Raw genomic sequence first — 19,054 nt, 5'->3', positions numbered from 1 at the left:
CCTAAATAGCTCGTAATAATTTGCAAACTACAAAATCGTCATTCAAGTTATCTGCCATTTCGGGGGTGAATTACGCCACCCTAAACAACACACTAAACAACGTTTAACGGAATCTTAGCATTTAGGTCGTAATCGATTATTATAGGTAATCTAGAAACGATTTAAAGTATACGAGAGGATGCGAATAGGTTATAGGTTGACAAAAAAAAATCAGCGAATGCGTTATGCAAGTTTTTGCCAGGAAGAGTGACGAATGTGGTGAGAACGGTATCTTCGATAACCACATTTACGCATCAAATACATTGCAGCATATTGTTCTTATTTTAGACGAATTTATCATACGTCTTGATTTTAGATATCATACACTTTTATTTTTTAAAATAGCAAAAGCACATAATTTCTATGCAGATAAGTTAAACTTGCATTGAAATTTGTATAAACAGCTTTATTGTTTGATTTCAAGTTTTTAGTGCATCATTTTTTCTTATCAGTTGAAATTTCGCACTCTTGTGGCTTTCTCCTCGAACTCGTTGCCTTTCACTCGAAACAATGAAACATTTCTTCCTTCTTCCTCGTCATTACTATTCGGATAGTTTATTTAAATCTCGCTCCCGCACAAGTAAATTAACTATAGCTTTCGGGACGCCTACAAAATATTTTGTAGACACATCGTAATCCAATAAATGAATATCTTAATTTTTTGACAGTATTTTTATAACTTCGTGATGAAAAAGGAAAGAGTGATACCGCGGTACTCAAATTCGGTTTGTTCCTAGAGAATCTTCGAATTCGTTTTTCCCCAAAATGAATCATGCAAAGTGAATAAATCTGTTTTCAAATCACAAAAACGCCCATTTTAATTGTAAAGACTCAATTTTAACTAAAATTACAGAAATAAATTCACTTATGAATACGTAAAACAATGAAAATAATAACTCGAAGTAATTTTTTGGCCGATCGTCCGGCATAGGTTTTTACAGGTTACATCAAACCGTTTAACTGAAATGGCGTTCGATATAGTGGTTTAATAAACTCTCAAGAATATTGAAATAAAATAATTAACCTTCGTTTAACCAATTAAATCGGCTTGGAAGACCAAATTGCCGTAACTGCCATTCGCACATGTTTCCAATATTAGTTACGGTAACCACTTTTAAAAAATAAACATTTCTACATGGTTATTTGAAACAACTTTTTGTTTTATTTGATTACTGAGGGATTTCCCCGACTATCCGACTTAATAAATAAATGGGTTTTTGATAAATCATTTTAAATAGATTAAAAATTTGCAGCCCGATATTATGACCATGTGACAATTAATTAATTGCTCGTATTTTTTGCATTTTTCTGGAAAGGTTAAACTTTTTACATAGAATCGAACTACAGTTGATTTTTAATTTAAAATCACGCTTTCCACCTGAAATTAGTAGTAGCCTGCTTCTGTACATGATACTTTTTCTTTAACAATAGAGTCAGTCATCCATCTGAACACCTTTAAGTGGAAATTTTGATTTGAAATAATGCGACTTCTAGTTTGCGTCAAAAGTTCGTATATAGTTAGTTTTAGCCTCCTGCCCCTAAACATTCTATTCCCTATTCTCGAGATTAAGGAAAGACACACAGACGGACGTGCTACAGTGGGTCTACAATATTACAATAGCGACGCTTGTCAGATTTCACAGTTCGGATAGTTGCCTTTACAATCGGTTACACAGCACCTGTACGATATTTTGTACGACCTTATCTATCACGTTTACAAATTCCTAATATTTATGAAATGCTTCTATAACACAGTCAACAAACCAGTAACCCAAATATTCTAATAAAAATTACCCAATATTTCAATTTAATTACGACAATTGAAAGCACGAACACTTAACAGCATATGACTGACTACTCTTGTAATGGCGGATAACAATTATCCCATGAGAACTCGGGCCTGTTTATCTAGATGGCGTTGCTTTTAGTCACCTCTGGAGAATGTGCACCTTTGAATACGACGGAAAACAGCCGATTTTATTCGGTCGCTTCCGGTTGTTCGAGTTGTTAATTAAGATACGTGTCCGTGTGCTCTTTCTTCTCCCTGGTTTCGTTTGTGTGCCTCCTTTGGATTTATGTGGTGATGGGTTGACCGTCGTCCTTCTGCTTGTGCGCTTCTTCTCATCTCTTCTGCTTTAATGAATGTTTAAGTATAGTTAATTGTGTTGACCGACTTCTTTCAAATGAATCTCCTCATTCCTATTTCATCCTCTTACCCCAAGTGTCACATACGAGACCGCGTCATTGTCATCCACAAAAAGCTCAAAAACTCACTGTCAGAATTTTCCGAGTTCAAACACATTCACGGATAAGAAGTCCCTAAGGCTGTAGGAACCTCTCAACTGGTGACAATTAGATCATCTTGGTCTCCACATTTCATGCGTTAATATCAAGAATCTACGGACAATATTTTTCTATGAACACTTTACTGCCTTAAACAATTATTGAAAATTAAGTTTAACAACTAAACATTCATTGAAGGCAGTTTTAATTCCTTTCTATTAACGAAAATTATTGTGTCTGAAGTTAATAGTAAATGTTAAAACAATTAAAAAGTGTAGGTTATAGCAAATATTTGTTAATTAGCAGTATTTAATCTAAAGTATAATAGAAGTAACGAAAGATCATTTTCAGTTTACTAAGGAACAACAAATCACAATCAATAGTTTACATCACTCGTTATCCTCCTATCACTCACTATCTGTGTTCCATGTGTGGCTACTGGATTTATGAGCTCAATTACATTATCTTCTAAATTATATTAATTCTTAAAATTTTGAGTAAAACAGATAACGATTGCCTATTATCAATCACGTGTCGAAGCAGTTCCCTAGAAAAGACAACTTAATGATTATTTGTTTAAAGGTAACGATGATAATTACAGTCAAATGTCTGCTTACAATAAACAAATCTATATTATGATTTGAGAAGCGTAATTACAATTCCTCGACATTAAAAATTCACTAAGAATAAAACAAAACATACTTTATAAAATTTATTTTTTTATTTAATTTTAAAATTTTCTCTCCGTCTTAAAATGTAAAATATTTTCTCAGCATATTTTATAGAAAATACAAAATAACATGTAAAATCTGTGTTCTACACGAATATTGTGAAATCCGCTTTCTGCAACTAGTGGCAATCCATATTTCGTTTTATGACTTCCAAGAAAATTTCGTTATTATTAAATTAAATCTCCCACATTATATGTCTTAAAAATCTTACAAAACGTTTTCCATTTTTAAAAAATAATATCGAATTTAAAATATAATTCTGTTGACAACCCATTAGACTTTTTTCTTCGTATTAAAAGTTACAAATTATATTATTTATAAATTGTGATATTACTAGATTTTAAATAAAAATAATTCAAAAACGCAATATCGAAAACGTTAAAGCGAAAAACAATAGAATTTCCATGTTGTGGGTCAAATTTTTTTCAAGTTTTCGGCCGTGTTGCACGAGTTATTTTGTTGAAAATGTCCCGCAAAGAATAGAAATTCACAGCACTCGCCTTTGTTACAGGAAAATACTAAGAATATTCTAAAGAAATTATTAGAAAAACAGGAGGAACTATCATGATTTTAATAAATTAAATAGCGGAAAGAGGGCATAAAATAGAATCGAAATAAACGAATTTCAATAAACACAGAAGATTGAAACACTAAAAATAAAAGTTGTTGTTCCGTAAATTCTGATTTCGTCATCACTTTATCATCCTAGATTTAGATTCTTAACACTCACTAAAATACACCATTATAACATGTAGCTTTATTTTTCGAAATTTCAAAAAACGTAAGCACAAAACTTTTTATATTTATTTTTTACCCTTAATTTATGACCTCCACGTTTGACAATTTGTAGCAAGATGTTACGGCTGCATTCCTCTTAAACTCGATGAACACGTCGTAATATCCCTGAAAACAAGTCAAGAGTTAACTTTTAAGTAATTCGAATGCGCAAAATCAATTCGTTTAATCCTTACCGGTTTGAACATGCTTGGTAATTTGCAGCATGCGTACATACTTCCCGGTTGAATGTTGTTTCCGTTTTTCATCTTTTTCATAGGATCTTTCTCCAAACAAGAATAGTAAGCTTCCTTATCGATGGTGCAATTCTGAATAGTTCTCATCGTCTTTTTCATATCGAAAGCACTGTAAACAATTTACAACGTATTTTAACTAATATCAAAATAGAAAATTCTTTCATTCTTTCCTATTTTTCGGTTTACAACATTTTCGTTCGAAATATCTTCTAATTAGGCCTAAACTTACAATGCTTTGGTGGCTTCATTCTTCTTTTTTCCGTGCTCTACGACGGTGATGTAAAGTATGGCGTTGCACGTCACGGGTTGCAAAAACTCCCAATACATGGAGAACATAAAATTTGTTTTATATTTAATGGGATAAGGATTGGAGTTTGCGTTTGACATTTTCACTTCGTAGTCGTTCTCGTCGTCTGAAATGAATTTAGAAAACCAAAAGTAGCATTAGTGTGGATTTTCAACATACACAGTTGACGATGATGTTTTTCTACTTCATTCTCTCCTTCTTCCATCCTTCAGTCTCTAAAAGACAATCGTTTCTCCTTCCAATAAAACCAGGCCCCTTTTCCGACCTAATTTAATTAACTTCTATACACCTCCTTCTAAGCAACTACAACTAATTATATCAACACACATGAATTTTTTGCCGAGCATAAATTATTTTATTTTTCTAACGTTTTCAATCTACTTAATATAGGCCATCTTCGGGCTTACGATTAAACCGTTCCAAAACGGAACGCATCGTTTTTCAAATACGTTTTATTTTAAATTTAAAAAGTTTACAATAATTGTGTATATTAAATAAATGAAAGCATAAATAAATACAATAAATAAATAACAATAAAAATAACATAAATAAATAAAACATAGTAAAGTAAGCTAAGTATAACTATTACAAACATTAAAGGTTTTTAAGTCCCGTGCTTTTTTCTATCATACTTTCACGCTGTTGTAAGCGCATTAGCATCCTTGGCATTTAGGCAACGATTTTTCATTTTACTTTTATATATTTCCATCTTTCCATCTCCAAGGCAATGGATGGAGAGTGGACCGTTTTAATAACTTAAAAAGATCGCGTAACCCCATCCCCCATATGCCTAGAATCTTTGCATTGGCAAAGACACAGAAAGAGAACGAGGAAATCGAACCAGTAGTGGAAAATGTAACGCACCAACATATATACTAGTTAAATAGGTTGAAAACGTTACAGAAATAAAATAATTTATGCTCGGCAAAACATTCAGATGTGTCGATATAATTAATTAACCTCTTAAAGTATCCCTAATACGTCATGTTCGGCAACTATATCCAGCTGCAAGTTATCCGCCGAAAGGATGCGCTTCTCAACTTCTCAATCAATTGTTTGACTAAACGCTTTCTGTTATTGTTAGTGATTAAGTCTTGGTTGAAGCCAAAAACAATTTGCTGTAAATAGGAATGAATGGAAATAGGGTAATGAAGACAAAGAGAAGACTGAAACACCAGATCGAAGAACAAAAGCTTGCCAGAAAATTCTGAAACTACTTCTGTTTCAGAATTTTCTGAAACAGAAGTAGTTTTTCCATTTTTAAATTTCCTAAAAGTATTTTCCAAAAATATGCTTTTCGTTTTTGTTTATCATTTTCTACTCTCCGATTACAGAATATGCCTATACTGTACATTAATTGATATCATATAGATTTCTGGTCCCAAGCTATGCTGGAAAGAAAGAATATTATTGACAAGTATCTATTCTGAACTACTATTCAATTTGCATTTCTCGTTAATTCTTATTTGCGCTGCAAAAAGTAAGTAATGATAATCAAACTCACCACAATAAAATTGTTCANCTTCGCTCAGGTTGCGAAAAGAAAATGGGGAATAAACAATGACACTATGTCTATAATATACGACAGCATATTTCTACCGATGGTCACCTATACCTGCGGCACCTGGGAGTGGGCAGCTAGAAAGGTTCACACAAAGAGAAAGCTCATTTCATCGCAGAGACGAGCGCTTCTTTTAATAACTAAATGTTACCGTACCGTGAGTAATCGATGCCTTCAGGCGCTTGCTAGGAAACCTCCCATAGATCTCGAGATTTTTCAGAGGGAAAAGTATCAGCAGATTAAGTGGGGCAGCAATATTACGGTCTCGAACAATACCATCCAACCAGAAGACATAGAATGGACAATCCCATATAGCGAGACTCTATTTCCTATTGGGCATACTGCCAACACTGAGGAGAATACCAATAACAACTATATAGACATCTACACTGATGGTTCGAAGATAAATAACTCTGTTGGCTGCAGCCTAGTTGTGTATGAAAATTCTCTGGAAACAACACATCTGACTTTCCGCCTTGATGACAGGTGTACAGTTTTCCAGGCGGAGTTGTATGCCATTTGGAAGGCTGTTGAAACCATTGATAAAAGTCACAACAACATCAGTGTTACTATAAACACAGACTCCTTATCCGCATACAAGATTATTAAAAGCACAAAATTGCATCCACTAGCTGAGAACATAAGAAATCAAATCCGACTGTCAAACTGTAAATTCCAACTAACATGGGTCAAAGCCCATCAAGGGGTGGTTGGCAATGAGAGAGCTGATTCTCTTGCCAAGTCTGCCACTACTTTGGACAAGAAACATATTGTCTACAAGAAAATTAGTCGACGTTCGCTGCGCAGTTTGTTATGGGAGGAAACTTTACAACTCTGGCAGACAACTTGGGACCTAGATAAAGATCACATAACTTATAAATTCATCCCTGATATACAACAGCATCTACGGAATAAATGGTACTCACCTAATTTCTATGCTAACCAAATATTCACCAACCATGGTAAATTCGCTAATTACCTGGCAAGGTTCGTAAATTACACATCCGATGTATGCAACGCATGTGATGTCAGGGATGGACCAGACCATTATCTTTTTAATTGCATCGCCTTCGAAAGGGAAAGATTAGAATTTAAGATATTGTTGGAAACCTACAAGATCAGTTGGCCATTCAATCATCATGACATTTGGATAAATAAAGATATTTACCATAATTTTATACAGTTCGCTAAGAGGATTTACACTGTTAATAAATCCAGCTTACACAGCTAATTGCTTTCTTAGGCACCTATTGATATGTTGTCTTCTACCCGTAGGGACCACTTCACGCGAACTGTTGTGACTGCGGATTCCCTGCGGCCTGTACATTATGTTTTTATCTCTGCTCTTTGTTCACTCTTTACAATTATATATAGTAATCCGGTCATATTTATATTGTAATTGTAATTGTAATTAATCATACTTGTATTCTAGCCCTGATAATGCTACATGCGGGGTCAGGGCATGTACTTTGTACATAATAAATTAAATTAAAGTAAATAAAAAAAGTAAAGTAATATGCCAAGATATTTAAGTTCTTTCACCACCTTTACGCTTTTACCGTTTATCCTAAGAGTTGGAACACGCGCATATAAGTTTTGTTGTCTTGGCTTATTAAAGACAATAGCTTTACTTTTATTCGCATTAAAGCAGAGTTTATTCGTTATGTCCCATTCATATATCATGTTCAATGCACGATTCCCTTTGTATTCCAAATCAGCACGTGACTGCCCACCAAAAAGAACGAAATCATCCGCATAGGCAATCATGACATCCTGCCCAAATTCCTGGCAAAGAAATCTATCAAAAAGTAAAATCCAAAGTAAAGGTCCGCAAACGGAGCCTTGTGGGCACCCTCTCAAGACTTTACGTTGGAAAGAAAGATGGCCCACAGAAAAAGTTTCAATTCTGTTTTCGAGATAGTCTTTAATAAGTTGGTATATGTTGCTGGGGCATTGTAAGGTCCTAAGTTGATGAAGGACCAATGGCCACCAAGCAGAGTCGAACGCTTTACTAATATCAAGATTCAGGCCTAAAACATATTTGTTGTCTTCTAATAGGCTCCAAATTTTTCCAACAACCATTTCAATCGCAGTGGTAGACTTCTGATGCCTAAAGCCGTATTGAAAGTTATTGAGTTTACCTAAGGATTCTAGGTGCCAAGAGAGGCGGTTAGTTATCAGTTTTTCCAAGATTTTACCCAGTATTGGCAATAAGGAGATAGGTCTGACATCATCAGAAAAAGATGATTTAGGTATGGAAACAATGTGTGCAATCTTCCATGACTCTGGAAAAATACCAAATTGCAGGCACATGTTATAAAGCTGAAAGAGCTGTGTAGGCATGACATTCCATAACATTTTTGCGATGTCAACCGTTAGACCATCAATACCAGGTGCCCTACCCTTCTTTAATTCATGAAAAAACATCCACCTCGCTATAGGTGAAGGGAGGAGAATCCTCAGATATTAACGGAAGAGACCAATCAGCACGCAAAGTCTTATGCCAGTCAGAATCATCATCAACAGAGTCATCAACACAGAATGTATCCAACAGAGTTTCAACAGTGTCAAATAGGGTAGTAGTGATGGTAGTTCCAGTATTGAAAGTGGTAAGGATAGAATTCTTTTTTAATTTCTCAGTGCACATTTTTATAATATAACTCCAGGGATTATCTGACGCACGAGAACAAAAGTCTCTCCAGGACTGTAATTTGATATTAAGCATACGATCTTTGTAGATCCGTTGATGTCTTAAATACTCATAACGACGCCTTTTTCTTACCAATGGGTTAGGACAGCGTTTGTATTTACAACGTAAGTGGATATTCATTTTACGAAGCGTGGTGAGCTCACCGTTCCACCAAGGAACCCGTCGACGCTTTGGAATGGTTTTAGGAATATAAGTATCACAAGTTAGATTAATATGGTAAATACAGTGATCAATAGCACATTTGGCATCTTCTTTAGTGTTACATACAGAGAGATCAATCACAGAGTGAAGATATTCGGAGATCTCAGACCAATTAGCGCGTGAAAGATTAAACCGCGCTCTATTTGCCAGGAGTAGGAAAGAAGCACTGCCATTGATTTAAAAAGTGATGTACGCATGATCAGAGAAGTTATGCTTGTTCAAAACACGCCAATCAGCTATAGAGGTGAAGCAACAGCTGGAACATGTAGTAACATCAACCCAGGAAAAATAATTATCAAGAACATTAATGTCCTCACTTTTCTCGAGATCGACAGCAATACCCCATTTCCAATCCTACGAACTCTGTCAACACCAATCTTTATCCTCGATAGATTAACTCATTCCTTAATAATTTTACATACGTCATCACTATTACCATTGTCACTAGCATAATAGATCAGAAGAACATTTTTTGTTGCAGGCACATGTTTTTGATTAGTAGAGGAACCCCTGGCCTTAAGTGCAGTACTATACAGCTTGGTAGTGTTACTAACAGTACTTTTGTTAGTGTCAAGAGCAGTTAGGCGTTTAAGTACCCCATTCTGTTTAACAAGTATACTGTCATTTTTCAAATTATGATCATTCATTGTATCTATTTTCCCTGAGATTTCTTTTAACATATTAAGAACAAAGCTTTGTTCATAAATATTAATGACCCTAGTAACACAATCCAGAATATATTCGGTATATCTTACAGTGGAAAACTTTGAGTTAGCGTTTTCCGCAATGTATTCCTTAAGCTCAGTGATTACTTCTGAAGCTGCTGCACGAGCAGCAGNCCGAAAATCCCGGGATTAGGAAAACTTAATCCCGAAAATTTTGGGACTGAAAAGTGGTCGGGCTCCCGGGATCCCGATTTTCGAGATCCCGGGATCAAATCCTCTAAATACGATACATGTTACAAATGCCACGTTGTTAGGAGCAGCTGTAGTCCAAGTTAAAGAGACCATCTCTATATAATTTATCTTCTCTGTTCTTCTGGCTTCCTTTCTATTTGTGTCGATTTTTCTACAAAAAAGTTGTTTGTAAAGAAACAGATGCTACTTAACAAACAAAAGGAAATACGTGAGCGCAAAGTTATATTTTCCCATTTTCATTTCAATATTGCACAGTTTAAATGCTTAATGAATTTTTTGTCGAATTTTTCTTTAATCCGCAATGAGAGTAAAGTAAATAATATATAAAATGTTGATTACGATTAATTTCCACTCCATAAAATTAAAATATGCAAAGCAATCGGATAAAGAGGAAAAGGTTTGTTTGCTTTAATGGACGTTCTCGGGAATAATAAAAAGCAGGAAGCCGAGTTAGCAATCGCGTTTATTCAGCCATTTTGACGAAAAATAAAAATCGATATTCATAAATAAAAGAGCTTCGTTTACGAAATTTTTTTTTTTTTATAATTGTCGAAATTGTCTTTCTACTATTATTAAGTAAATAAGAATTTGGAAATGGTAAAGGGAAACGATTCATTTTAGTAAAGTAAATAATCACGGAATATTGTTTTTCGTAACTTTGTAAAATTGTATTTTTAATTATTTTGTATGTTGATTTCTAATTTTTGAAGTGTTGCGAAGAAACCGAATATATGATAAAAACGGTATTTATATTTATAAAACTTTTTTATTCTGAAAGATCTAAAAGTGCGGATCGTGTCTAGATTCGATTTTAGTTCTGAAAACGGATTATTTTAACTCGTAACACAGTAGTCCCTGGTACTTCGCATTTAATTCATTCCAGAAGTAGGTTCTAACTACGATTCGTTCAAAGTCTAAATCAATTTTTTCATTACAAGTAATGAAAAGCGAATTAATCCATTTCCAGATCTCAAACAATATTCATTTCGATAAACTTAAAACGTAAAAAAATAAAAAGTTCAAGCCTGTTCCAGTAAATCTTTTTAATTTTCTAACGTTTTTGGCTATTTATGCAGCTTCATCAACGCGATCAATAACGATCCCTACGGATTAAAACTAGCCCTGGACCAATTCGGTAATAAAGAAACACACTTTCTGGATCTGAACATCATCCTAGTAAATGGGAAGATACGCACAAAGGCCAAAATCAAACTTATTATACATTCCTTACTCGAACAATCCTAACAGACACAAAATGGCGGCTTTTAAAGTCCTTATTACAAGGGCTTACACACACACTGCACAGATGTAAGGGTCACCATAAAAGAGTCGAATAGGATCAGAAACATAATAGCCTCTCACGGATACAGCCAAAATACCATACACGTTAGTTAATAAATATAAGCATAGAACACCTACTCCATCCTTGTCTGTGCCAGTAACATATACAGTAGAGCCTCGAAAACTCGGTACTTGATAACCCGGCACTCCGGATAACTCGGCCACACCCTGGCAGGGCAAAAAATCCTTAGTTAATTAATTTTCATGATAAAGACAGCTTTATGCCTCATAAAGCATTTTTCTGAGGTCTGTCTTATCAGGTAAATTACTGTACACAGTGTATTCTTTAATTTTCATTTTCATGTAGTAAAGGCTCTATGCCTTCATAAAAGACGTACTTTTCTTTTGTTTAAGGGTATTTGGGCAGTTTATTCTCTGTTGTATTCTCAAGTAAACAATACATACACTTACTTTTACTTTTTTTACTTACTTTAATTTAATTTATTATGTACAAAGTACATGCCCTGACCCCACATGTAGCATTATCAGGGCTAGAATACAAGTATGATTAATTACAATTACAGTTACAATATAAATATGACCGGATTACTATATATAATTGTAAAGAGTGAACAAAGAGCAGAGATAAAAACATAATGTACAGGCCGCAGGGAATCCGCAGTCACAACAGTTCGCGTGAAGTGGTCCCTACGGGTAGAAGACAACTTATCAATAGGTGCCTAAGAAAGCAATTAGCTGTGTAAGCTGGATTTATTAACAGTGTAAATCCTCTTAGCGAACTGTATAAAATTATGGTAAATATCTTTATTTATCCAAATGTCATGATGATTGAATGGCCAACTGATCTTGTAGGTTTCCAACAATATCTTAAATTCTAATCTTTCCCTTTCGAAGGCGATGCNAATTCAAATTTGGCTGTACCTATCGAAATGAAATTTGGTAGCATTGTGACATTTATGATCCTCAATAAAGCTATTTAAGAATTTTCCCAAAAATGCAACCAGAAGCCCACAATACAACGACGAAATTCCACCGGAAATAAGCGATATTCTCATATCTACTGGACCGAATTCGACAAAATTCAAAATTGTACTCACAGAATTAAAGTGAGTCAGAGCCCGTGTAGCGATTCGGTAAATCGGTCAGCTGTAATACGAAAAAAAAAAAACGGAACGATCAAACCGCTATATACTCGTATTCATTGATTTATTTTCAAGATATGCTGAAGCCGTGGTTATCCCCTCAAAAAATGCAAATACAATCGCCGAGGCATTCTTTTGCAATTTTCGACTTTCTATACATATACACTATATCCAGTCAGTCACATAACATCGAACTTCTGAATTTGACATACTTCTCTTTTCCCAAAGCTTTCGTAAAAATGTCGGCAATGTTTTCGTTTGTACTGACATGTTCAATTGAAATTTCTTTGTTTCTACACGGGTCTTTGATCTAATGGTATCTTAGATCAATACGCTTAACCCTCTTTGAATTCTTAAACGTTTTCATCATAGAAATCGCACTTTTGTCAACATTGAGGATTGCAGGTTTACACTTACCAAATTCTGACAAAATACCTTTCGAGTTCATTAATTCTTGCTGAGATGTATTCAGTCTCCATGTATGACAGAGCCACACAGTTATATTTTCTGGAGCACCATGCGATTGGATTTTCAACATGAAAAACGATCAAATTCCGCCCACACTTTTCTGGTTTTAGTATCTCCTCCCCAATCAGCATCACTCGTGCCTACCAGACTGTTTAAACCTTTCGAAAAAGAAGTGTAAGATATCTCGTGCAGCTTAAGTATCGAAGAATTCTTTTATCCGTTTTCCACAACTGATCTGTTGGTCTGTCTAAATATCTACTAAGATACGATACACTATACTCAATAGCCGGTCTGCTATTAACAGAAATGTACTGTACATCAGACTGGACACCAATCTACGAAATGGAATATTTTCACTCAAATTGGATTCTGTTAAATGGGAATTTGTTTCCATAGGTGTGGCAACTTCTCGACACTGTTCCATATTAAATTCAGTTGAGAATTTAATATGGAACGAGTAATTATTTTGGACTGACTGATTTTTAATTCCTTTTCATCTCGGTCAAACTGCATTCCTAAGAAGGATGATACTTCTCCCAAATCTTTGACATTCAACTCTTTGTGCAGATCATTTATTAATTTGTCACTCTTTGCATCTTCACCTGTAATGTCAACGAAAAAAGTCAAGTAGGCGCCGTTACTACACACAAACAAGAGTCGTACTTCGACCTACAAAAACCTAACTTTTCCATGACTTCCTTAAACTTGTCATTCTAACATTTTGATGCATTTCTCGAACTGTACAATGCTCTATTCAAATTTCAATGTCCTTTATCGACATTTAAGCCCTTCTGGTGTATTGATATATACGTCTATTTCTAGATATCCGTTTAGAAAGACAGTTGGAACGTCTATCTGACGTAGCTTACAGTTACGCTGTACTGCCACGGAAAGTAAAATCCTAATTGTAGACATCCTACAGACTGGCGCATAGCTAAAATCTCCTTCTTCTTCATAAGGTACTTGGAATTTTCTTGTCATTAATCTGGCCTTCCTTGTTCCATCTTCTTTGGTTTTAAATATCCATTTTGTATCTATAGCTATCTGGCCTTCTGGCAAATCTACAGGTGTCCATGTTTGTGGTTTCTGATGAGAATCTAATTCTTTCTCTGTAGCTTTCTTCCATTCTGGTGTCTTGCATGCTTCTTGGTACGTTTTAGGCCCTTCTGTCGATAACAACAAACAATATAATCAGTATACGATACAAAATCATTTAAATGAAAAGGTTTTTTAACGTTTCTTCTAGCTTAGAATTTTCCATTTTGTCTTCTCTTTCATCTTTCCGCTCGCTGTTGTCATTGTTTCCTAGCATTCTTCCTTCGTCTTCTTACTCTTCTTCAATACTGGGTATAATTACAATTAAAGAAACCACCCCTGTTGTTTTTGTAACAGGAACAAATCAAACGAGACGGTCAATTACAGATATACATAATTTTAGGAGAAGTAAATAAAATATTAAATAAATTTGTAAATAGAACAAAATATGGCAGGTCTTCCACGTGCGTTGAAAACTTTAAATTTGACGAGTCAGTTGGGACGTAACAGATGCGCGACCCAAAACGATCAAATTTGGGAGAAATATATTTTTAATTATAATAAATTTGTGTTAATTATATTTATATATCTTAATAATANTATTGTCATCCATACATCTTTGATATCTTTTCCTGAGTTTACGACATTCTTTCCTGAGATTGGTGAGTCCTGTAGTCCACCATGGAACACTTCTTTCTTTATGTTTCTTTATTGGTATATAATTCTTGCAAACCTTATTTATTGTTTTTATATCTTGGCCAATTTGAGATCTGACTTCAATCGAATCCTGGGAATAGTTTTCTTTCAGGTGTTCTTGTAAGAAATGCTGGATTTCTTCCCAGTTAGCTTTTGAGACGTCAAATCTACGTCTGTTGTTAAAAACTGGTATGTTGTTATTCCCTGCTCCAACAATTTCGTATGCTATGTAAGCATGTTCACTAATGCTATCCTCTTCCAGAACTCTCCAATTAATGATGTATGGGAAAAGGTCCTCATTACAGGTAGTGATGTCAATCCAACTCTCACCTCTGCTTGAGGTGAAAGTTGGCGATGAATATGGGTTGTTAACTACGTATAGATTGTTGGAGGCGAAGAATTCCTCCAAAAGGCCTCCCCTAGAGTCAAAACATTCTCCACCCCACGCCGGGGAATGGGCGTTCAAATCTCCACCAATCAGAATGTTAATGCCATCGAAGTCATGGACAATGGTCTGTAACCTGTCTATAAATCTGTCAGCATCTGCTCCCCCCGGGAAGTACACATTCACAATAATGATCCTTTCATTATTCAACATTAATTCCGTGGTAACGATGAATTCATTACTGTATTTGTCATGCTTCATAATTGACAAGCAGTTCTTAGAGACCACAGTCATAGCCCACGGATAGTCTTCAGTTCCTTTAATAATAGGGCATCTAGTTGGGAGGCATGATGGTATATTATTCCAGCAGTATGGTTCCTGCACCAATATTAAGTCATATTTCAATGTCTGTTTGCTGAGCAAGGAGGTGGCAGCAATGCTCCTCCCCACATTGACTTGCAGTATACTAACTTTGTAATGGTTAGACTGTTCCATAATCAGTTCTTGCTGTAATATTACTCTTGATTCTAATGTATATCGGACAGGATGAGTCTCGTGCATTATGCTGACTATTGCTAATCTTTCCATGTTTACAGTTAGTACAGATGGGATCTCTTTCCCTATTGGGACATTCTCTGTATAAATGGTCTTCCGAACAGTGACTGCAAATTGGTGTTTTGTGAAGACAATCCTTTGCAGCATGATTATATTCCAGACACTTATAGCACTGCAGGACCGGACAGAAGGCCGCAACCCTGCAGAGCGACCACTCTATGTTAATTTTGTTTTGGTTTATGAATAATCTTCTTATTTCGAGAGAAACATCCACTACCCAGTTTTTAAACATGGAAGCCTGCTTTCCCAGTGTAAACTTTACTTTGAACTGCTGGTCAAAATCCTCTTCACTAATGAAATTTCCAATGGCTTCATTTTGTTGATAGATTAGAGTTCCAAGATTCTCTTTTGCTATATCTGTCTGAACTGAATAAATAACCAAATGCGGCCACCGCTTTTTGGGCCTTTTAGTGACTAGTTCTGGCAGAGCATCAGCAATATGGTCTTCTAGGACAGCTGCGTCTCCTTTGTTGCTAAGCTCTATTGCAATTCCCCCTCCTGCTATCTTTCTTATCCTATCTACTCCAACCTTCATAGCAGAAGGCTTCAGTTTCCCCTGCATTGTTTTGCGTACTGCTTCGCTAGTCATATTCTCCCTCTCTTTACCGTAGACTAATATAACTTCATTTGTATGTCCCTTCCTCACGGATGAGACATACGTGAGGAATGTCTCACGTATGTCTCATTGATTATGCATTCATTGATTTTAGCAGGACTTCTGTTATTTGTCACTCGATTAGAGACCTTCATATTTCTTAATGCGTGTTCATTAATTCGTAGAGGAAAAATCTATTATATCTTATAGGATTAATTGAATAAGGATATTGGACGGTTTGCTAAAGTCGAGAGTCTCCCTAGAGAACTTGTTTCGAAAACAGGCTCCAATTTAGGTGTTAAATACGTAAATAAAACCCGAAAAACTTCACGTAGGCATCGCGTTGGTGAGGGGCAAACCTAGAACCAGTGTCTGGTGGTTTTATTCATTCGGCCATTGGTGAGTTCTATACATTAATGCATAGAGCCACAAGTTAAAGTTCTGCCCTGGGAATCGGNCCTATAACGAGGGCGATTAGGTGAAGAAGGAAGAGTAATGTGGCAAATAACATTAAAATAACTGCAGCTATAGAAACGTAATGCGAGACTTTCTGTTATTTGTCGCTCGATTAGAGACCTTCATATTTCTTAATGCGTGTTCATTAATTCATGAAGGAAGAATCTGTTATATCTTATAGGATTAATTGAATAAGGATATTGGACGGTCTGCTAAAGTCGAGAGCCTCCCTACTGAAATTGTTTCGAAAACAGGCTCCAATTTACGTGTTAGATACGTGAATAAAACCCGAAAAACTTCACGTGGGCATCGCGTTGGTGAGGGGCAAATCTAGAGCCAGTGTCTGGTGGTTTTATCCATTCGGCCACTGGTGAGTTCTATATATCAATGCATAGAACCACAGGTTTAAGTTCTGCCCTCGGAATCGGACAAATTACCAATTAAACCTGTACGAATTTATTTCTGTACAGGAATATACATCGTGCATGAAATATTTTCTTACAATTGCTATTTCTAAAAAATGTTTTAATGGTGTCTACAAAAAATTTTCAACAATTCGCTTCCGCACTTTCTGATTTCTGTGTCGACGAAATCTTCTATTTTCTCACAAATACGAGCAGAAATATTATGTCAGTAAACACGTTTACGGCCTCGAATCGGGTCAGTTACCGAAGTAAAATATGCAAATTTAAATAAACTTTTACGCCGTTGGACGTTTTAAAATTGCCATCATCGACTTTGATCGACATCCAGCTGTCGCGCAACCAATGAAATTACGACGAATCGCACATTTCTCCTATATAAAGAAGTACCAATTGCGTGTTGTCGGCGTACAGGAAACAAAACTTTCGGAAACAGCAGAACGAGTCGGAACTCCACAAACAGAAGATGAACAAGTTGCTATTTACATTCGTCGTTATCGGTAAGTAAACTTTATAGAGTATGTATTGACGAACTTTAAATGATTTTGTATAGTCCAACCCGCAAATAACGGCCACCTCCCGGCAAACGGCCATTTTTAAAAGCTTTTCGTTTTTCCTAAACTCTTTCTGAGGTACAAGTGCGTATAAAATAATTCGCAAAATCTTCCATTTTTTTAACGTTCCTTCAGTGGCCGTTGGCCAGATGTTTAACTGGATTTGTAAGTAGCTCGATGGTAAAATTTATTATTTTTTCCAGGAATTATTTTGTTAGAAAGTGGCGAAGGTCGATACGTGAAAATCGAAGGACGTGATCAATTCAATTTAAAACGAAGAAATTCCGAAGGAAGTCTCGCAAATGTACAAAATAAAGGTGTTGATGTTGTAAATGCTAACGTAGTTAGTGATCTGGGTATTTCACTAGATTGCGTAAGTAGTGATGAGACTAATAGTGAGGTTATTGGTAGTTTCGGTGGTTTTTGATGGTATTCTTGGTGGTGCTGGCAGTGGTCTTGGTGGTATGATGGGAAGAGCCTTAAGAAAAGAAAATATAAGCAAAATATTGAAGGAAGCACTAAGTAGATTTTATAAATAGAATGAAAGAAGGTCAGTATCACTAAAAAGAAAAATTTCTTAATTTATTATTGAATGAAATCAATTTATTTATTTTTAAAATTATTTATAAAGTAATTACTATTTACTTTCATTTGCAAGTACAAATGTCTTTTTTTATGCCAATTTGTTTTCCTCCAATTTGTAATTATTTTAAAAAAGGTTAATTCTTGCTATGAAAAATAAGGACAAAATATTATTTAAAATAATCAAATGCTCTTGAATATTCATTTTTATTTATAACATGGTATATTAAAATTTTTTCTTTATTTATAACATGGTATTTTTCTTTGTAGTTGACCTATAATTGGTCCACTTCAAAGTCAAACTTCGTGTTTCACTTCTATAATATAATAAATGTTATATGTTGGATGCTTTTTAAAAATTGTAACTGCAATATTAAATTATTAATAAAGAACTTTGGGTCGTGAAAATGTGTTTTGTTTTATTCTTATTTGTACAAGTGGGCGATACCTCTCGGGAGGTTTTATAGTAAACTGGACCCTATTTAGGAGTTACTAACTTCAAGAACATCCGGAAAACCCATGTGGCCGGCCCGTTGGCCAGGCGCCAACCCACTACCGACACACCAGTGATTGGTGGTTTTATTCACACGGTCACTTTAGGCTCCATATTTGTTAGGAGTTGTTGCATCTTGAATTTAGAAATTGGCCGAAAATGTTGGAAATTAAATTGTTGCAGATACAGCAACGCCACACTTGGGCAATCTGCCAAGGGATGTTTTCGAGACGATTGCCCCTATTTATATGTTTAACACGAGAAGAAAATCTTACGGACAACGCTACCAGTGTTCGGTGACTTCATCCACTCGGCCAGTGGTGACAACCGAAATTCATTTCTAGAAAAAGCTGAAATTCGTAAAAACAATTTAATAAATTATCCTCCTCATAATATTCTCAAATTACCATCGGAGAAGGCGTCAAAGAACACGTTCGTAATGTCTGACGTCTGGGATTTTGACTCTTTCTATAATTCTGATTTCCGCGTAACGTTATAAATCTGTGCAAAATCGAATGACGTTACGAGA

At 35.3% G+C, this 19,054-nt stretch overlaps 2 protein-coding genes across 2 annotated transcripts; one reads left to right on the top strand and one right to left on the bottom strand.

Moving 5' to 3' along the window:
• Positions 1-3,869: 3,869 nt before the first annotated feature.
• Positions 3,870-4,596, bottom strand: LOC111628382. The gene is made up of 4 exons (XM_023372156.1): positions 4,551-4,596; positions 4,314-4,497; positions 4,025-4,193; positions 3,870-3,956 (listed from the first exon to the last, which is right to left on the bottom strand). Exons 1-4 carry the CDS (start codon positions 4,594-4,596, stop codon positions 3,870-3,872), a joined length of 486 nt encoding a protein of 161 aa, XP_023227924.1.
• A 1,363-nt stretch (positions 4,597-5,959) lies between these two features.
• On the top strand, positions 5,960-7,183 carry LOC111628381. Its single transcript, XM_023372155.1, has one exon. It carries the CDS (start codon positions 5,960-5,962, stop codon positions 7,181-7,183), a length of 1,224 nt encoding a protein of 407 aa, XP_023227923.1.
• The last annotated feature ends 11,871 nt before the right edge of the window (positions 7,184-19,054 follow it).

This window comes from Centruroides sculpturatus, unplaced genomic scaffold (genome assembly GCF_000671375.1).
Source record: "Centruroides sculpturatus isolate CEXI.00-Female unplaced genomic scaffold, Cexi_2.0 scaffold483, whole genome shotgun sequence".
Classification (NCBI taxonomy): Eukaryota; Metazoa; Arthropoda; class Arachnida; order Scorpiones; family Buthidae; genus Centruroides; species Centruroides sculpturatus.
The sequence above is the reverse complement of the archived record's forward strand: the minus strand, read 5'-3'. Positions and strand labels throughout refer to the sequence as shown.

What these genes read in the sequence shown, in the direction of transcription:
- LOC111628381 (XM_023372155.1), top strand. Translation starts at nt 5,960, where the DNA reads ATGTCTATAATATACGACAGCATATTTCTACCGATGGTCACCTATACC.
- LOC111628382 (XM_023372156.1), bottom strand. Translation starts at nt 4,596, where the DNA reads ATGGAAGAAGGAGAGAATGAAGTAGAAAAACATCATCGTCAACTGT. An exon ending in AAAACATCATCGTCAACTGT is followed by an intron (nt 4,498 to 4,550) that starts GTATGTTGAAAA and finishes AATTCATTTCAG; the next exon opens with ACGACGAGAACGACTACGAA. An exon ending in TACCAAGCATGTTCAAACCG is followed by an intron (nt 3,957 to 4,024) that starts GTAAGGATTAAA and finishes ACTTGTTTTCAG; the next exon opens with GGATATTACGACGTGTTCAT.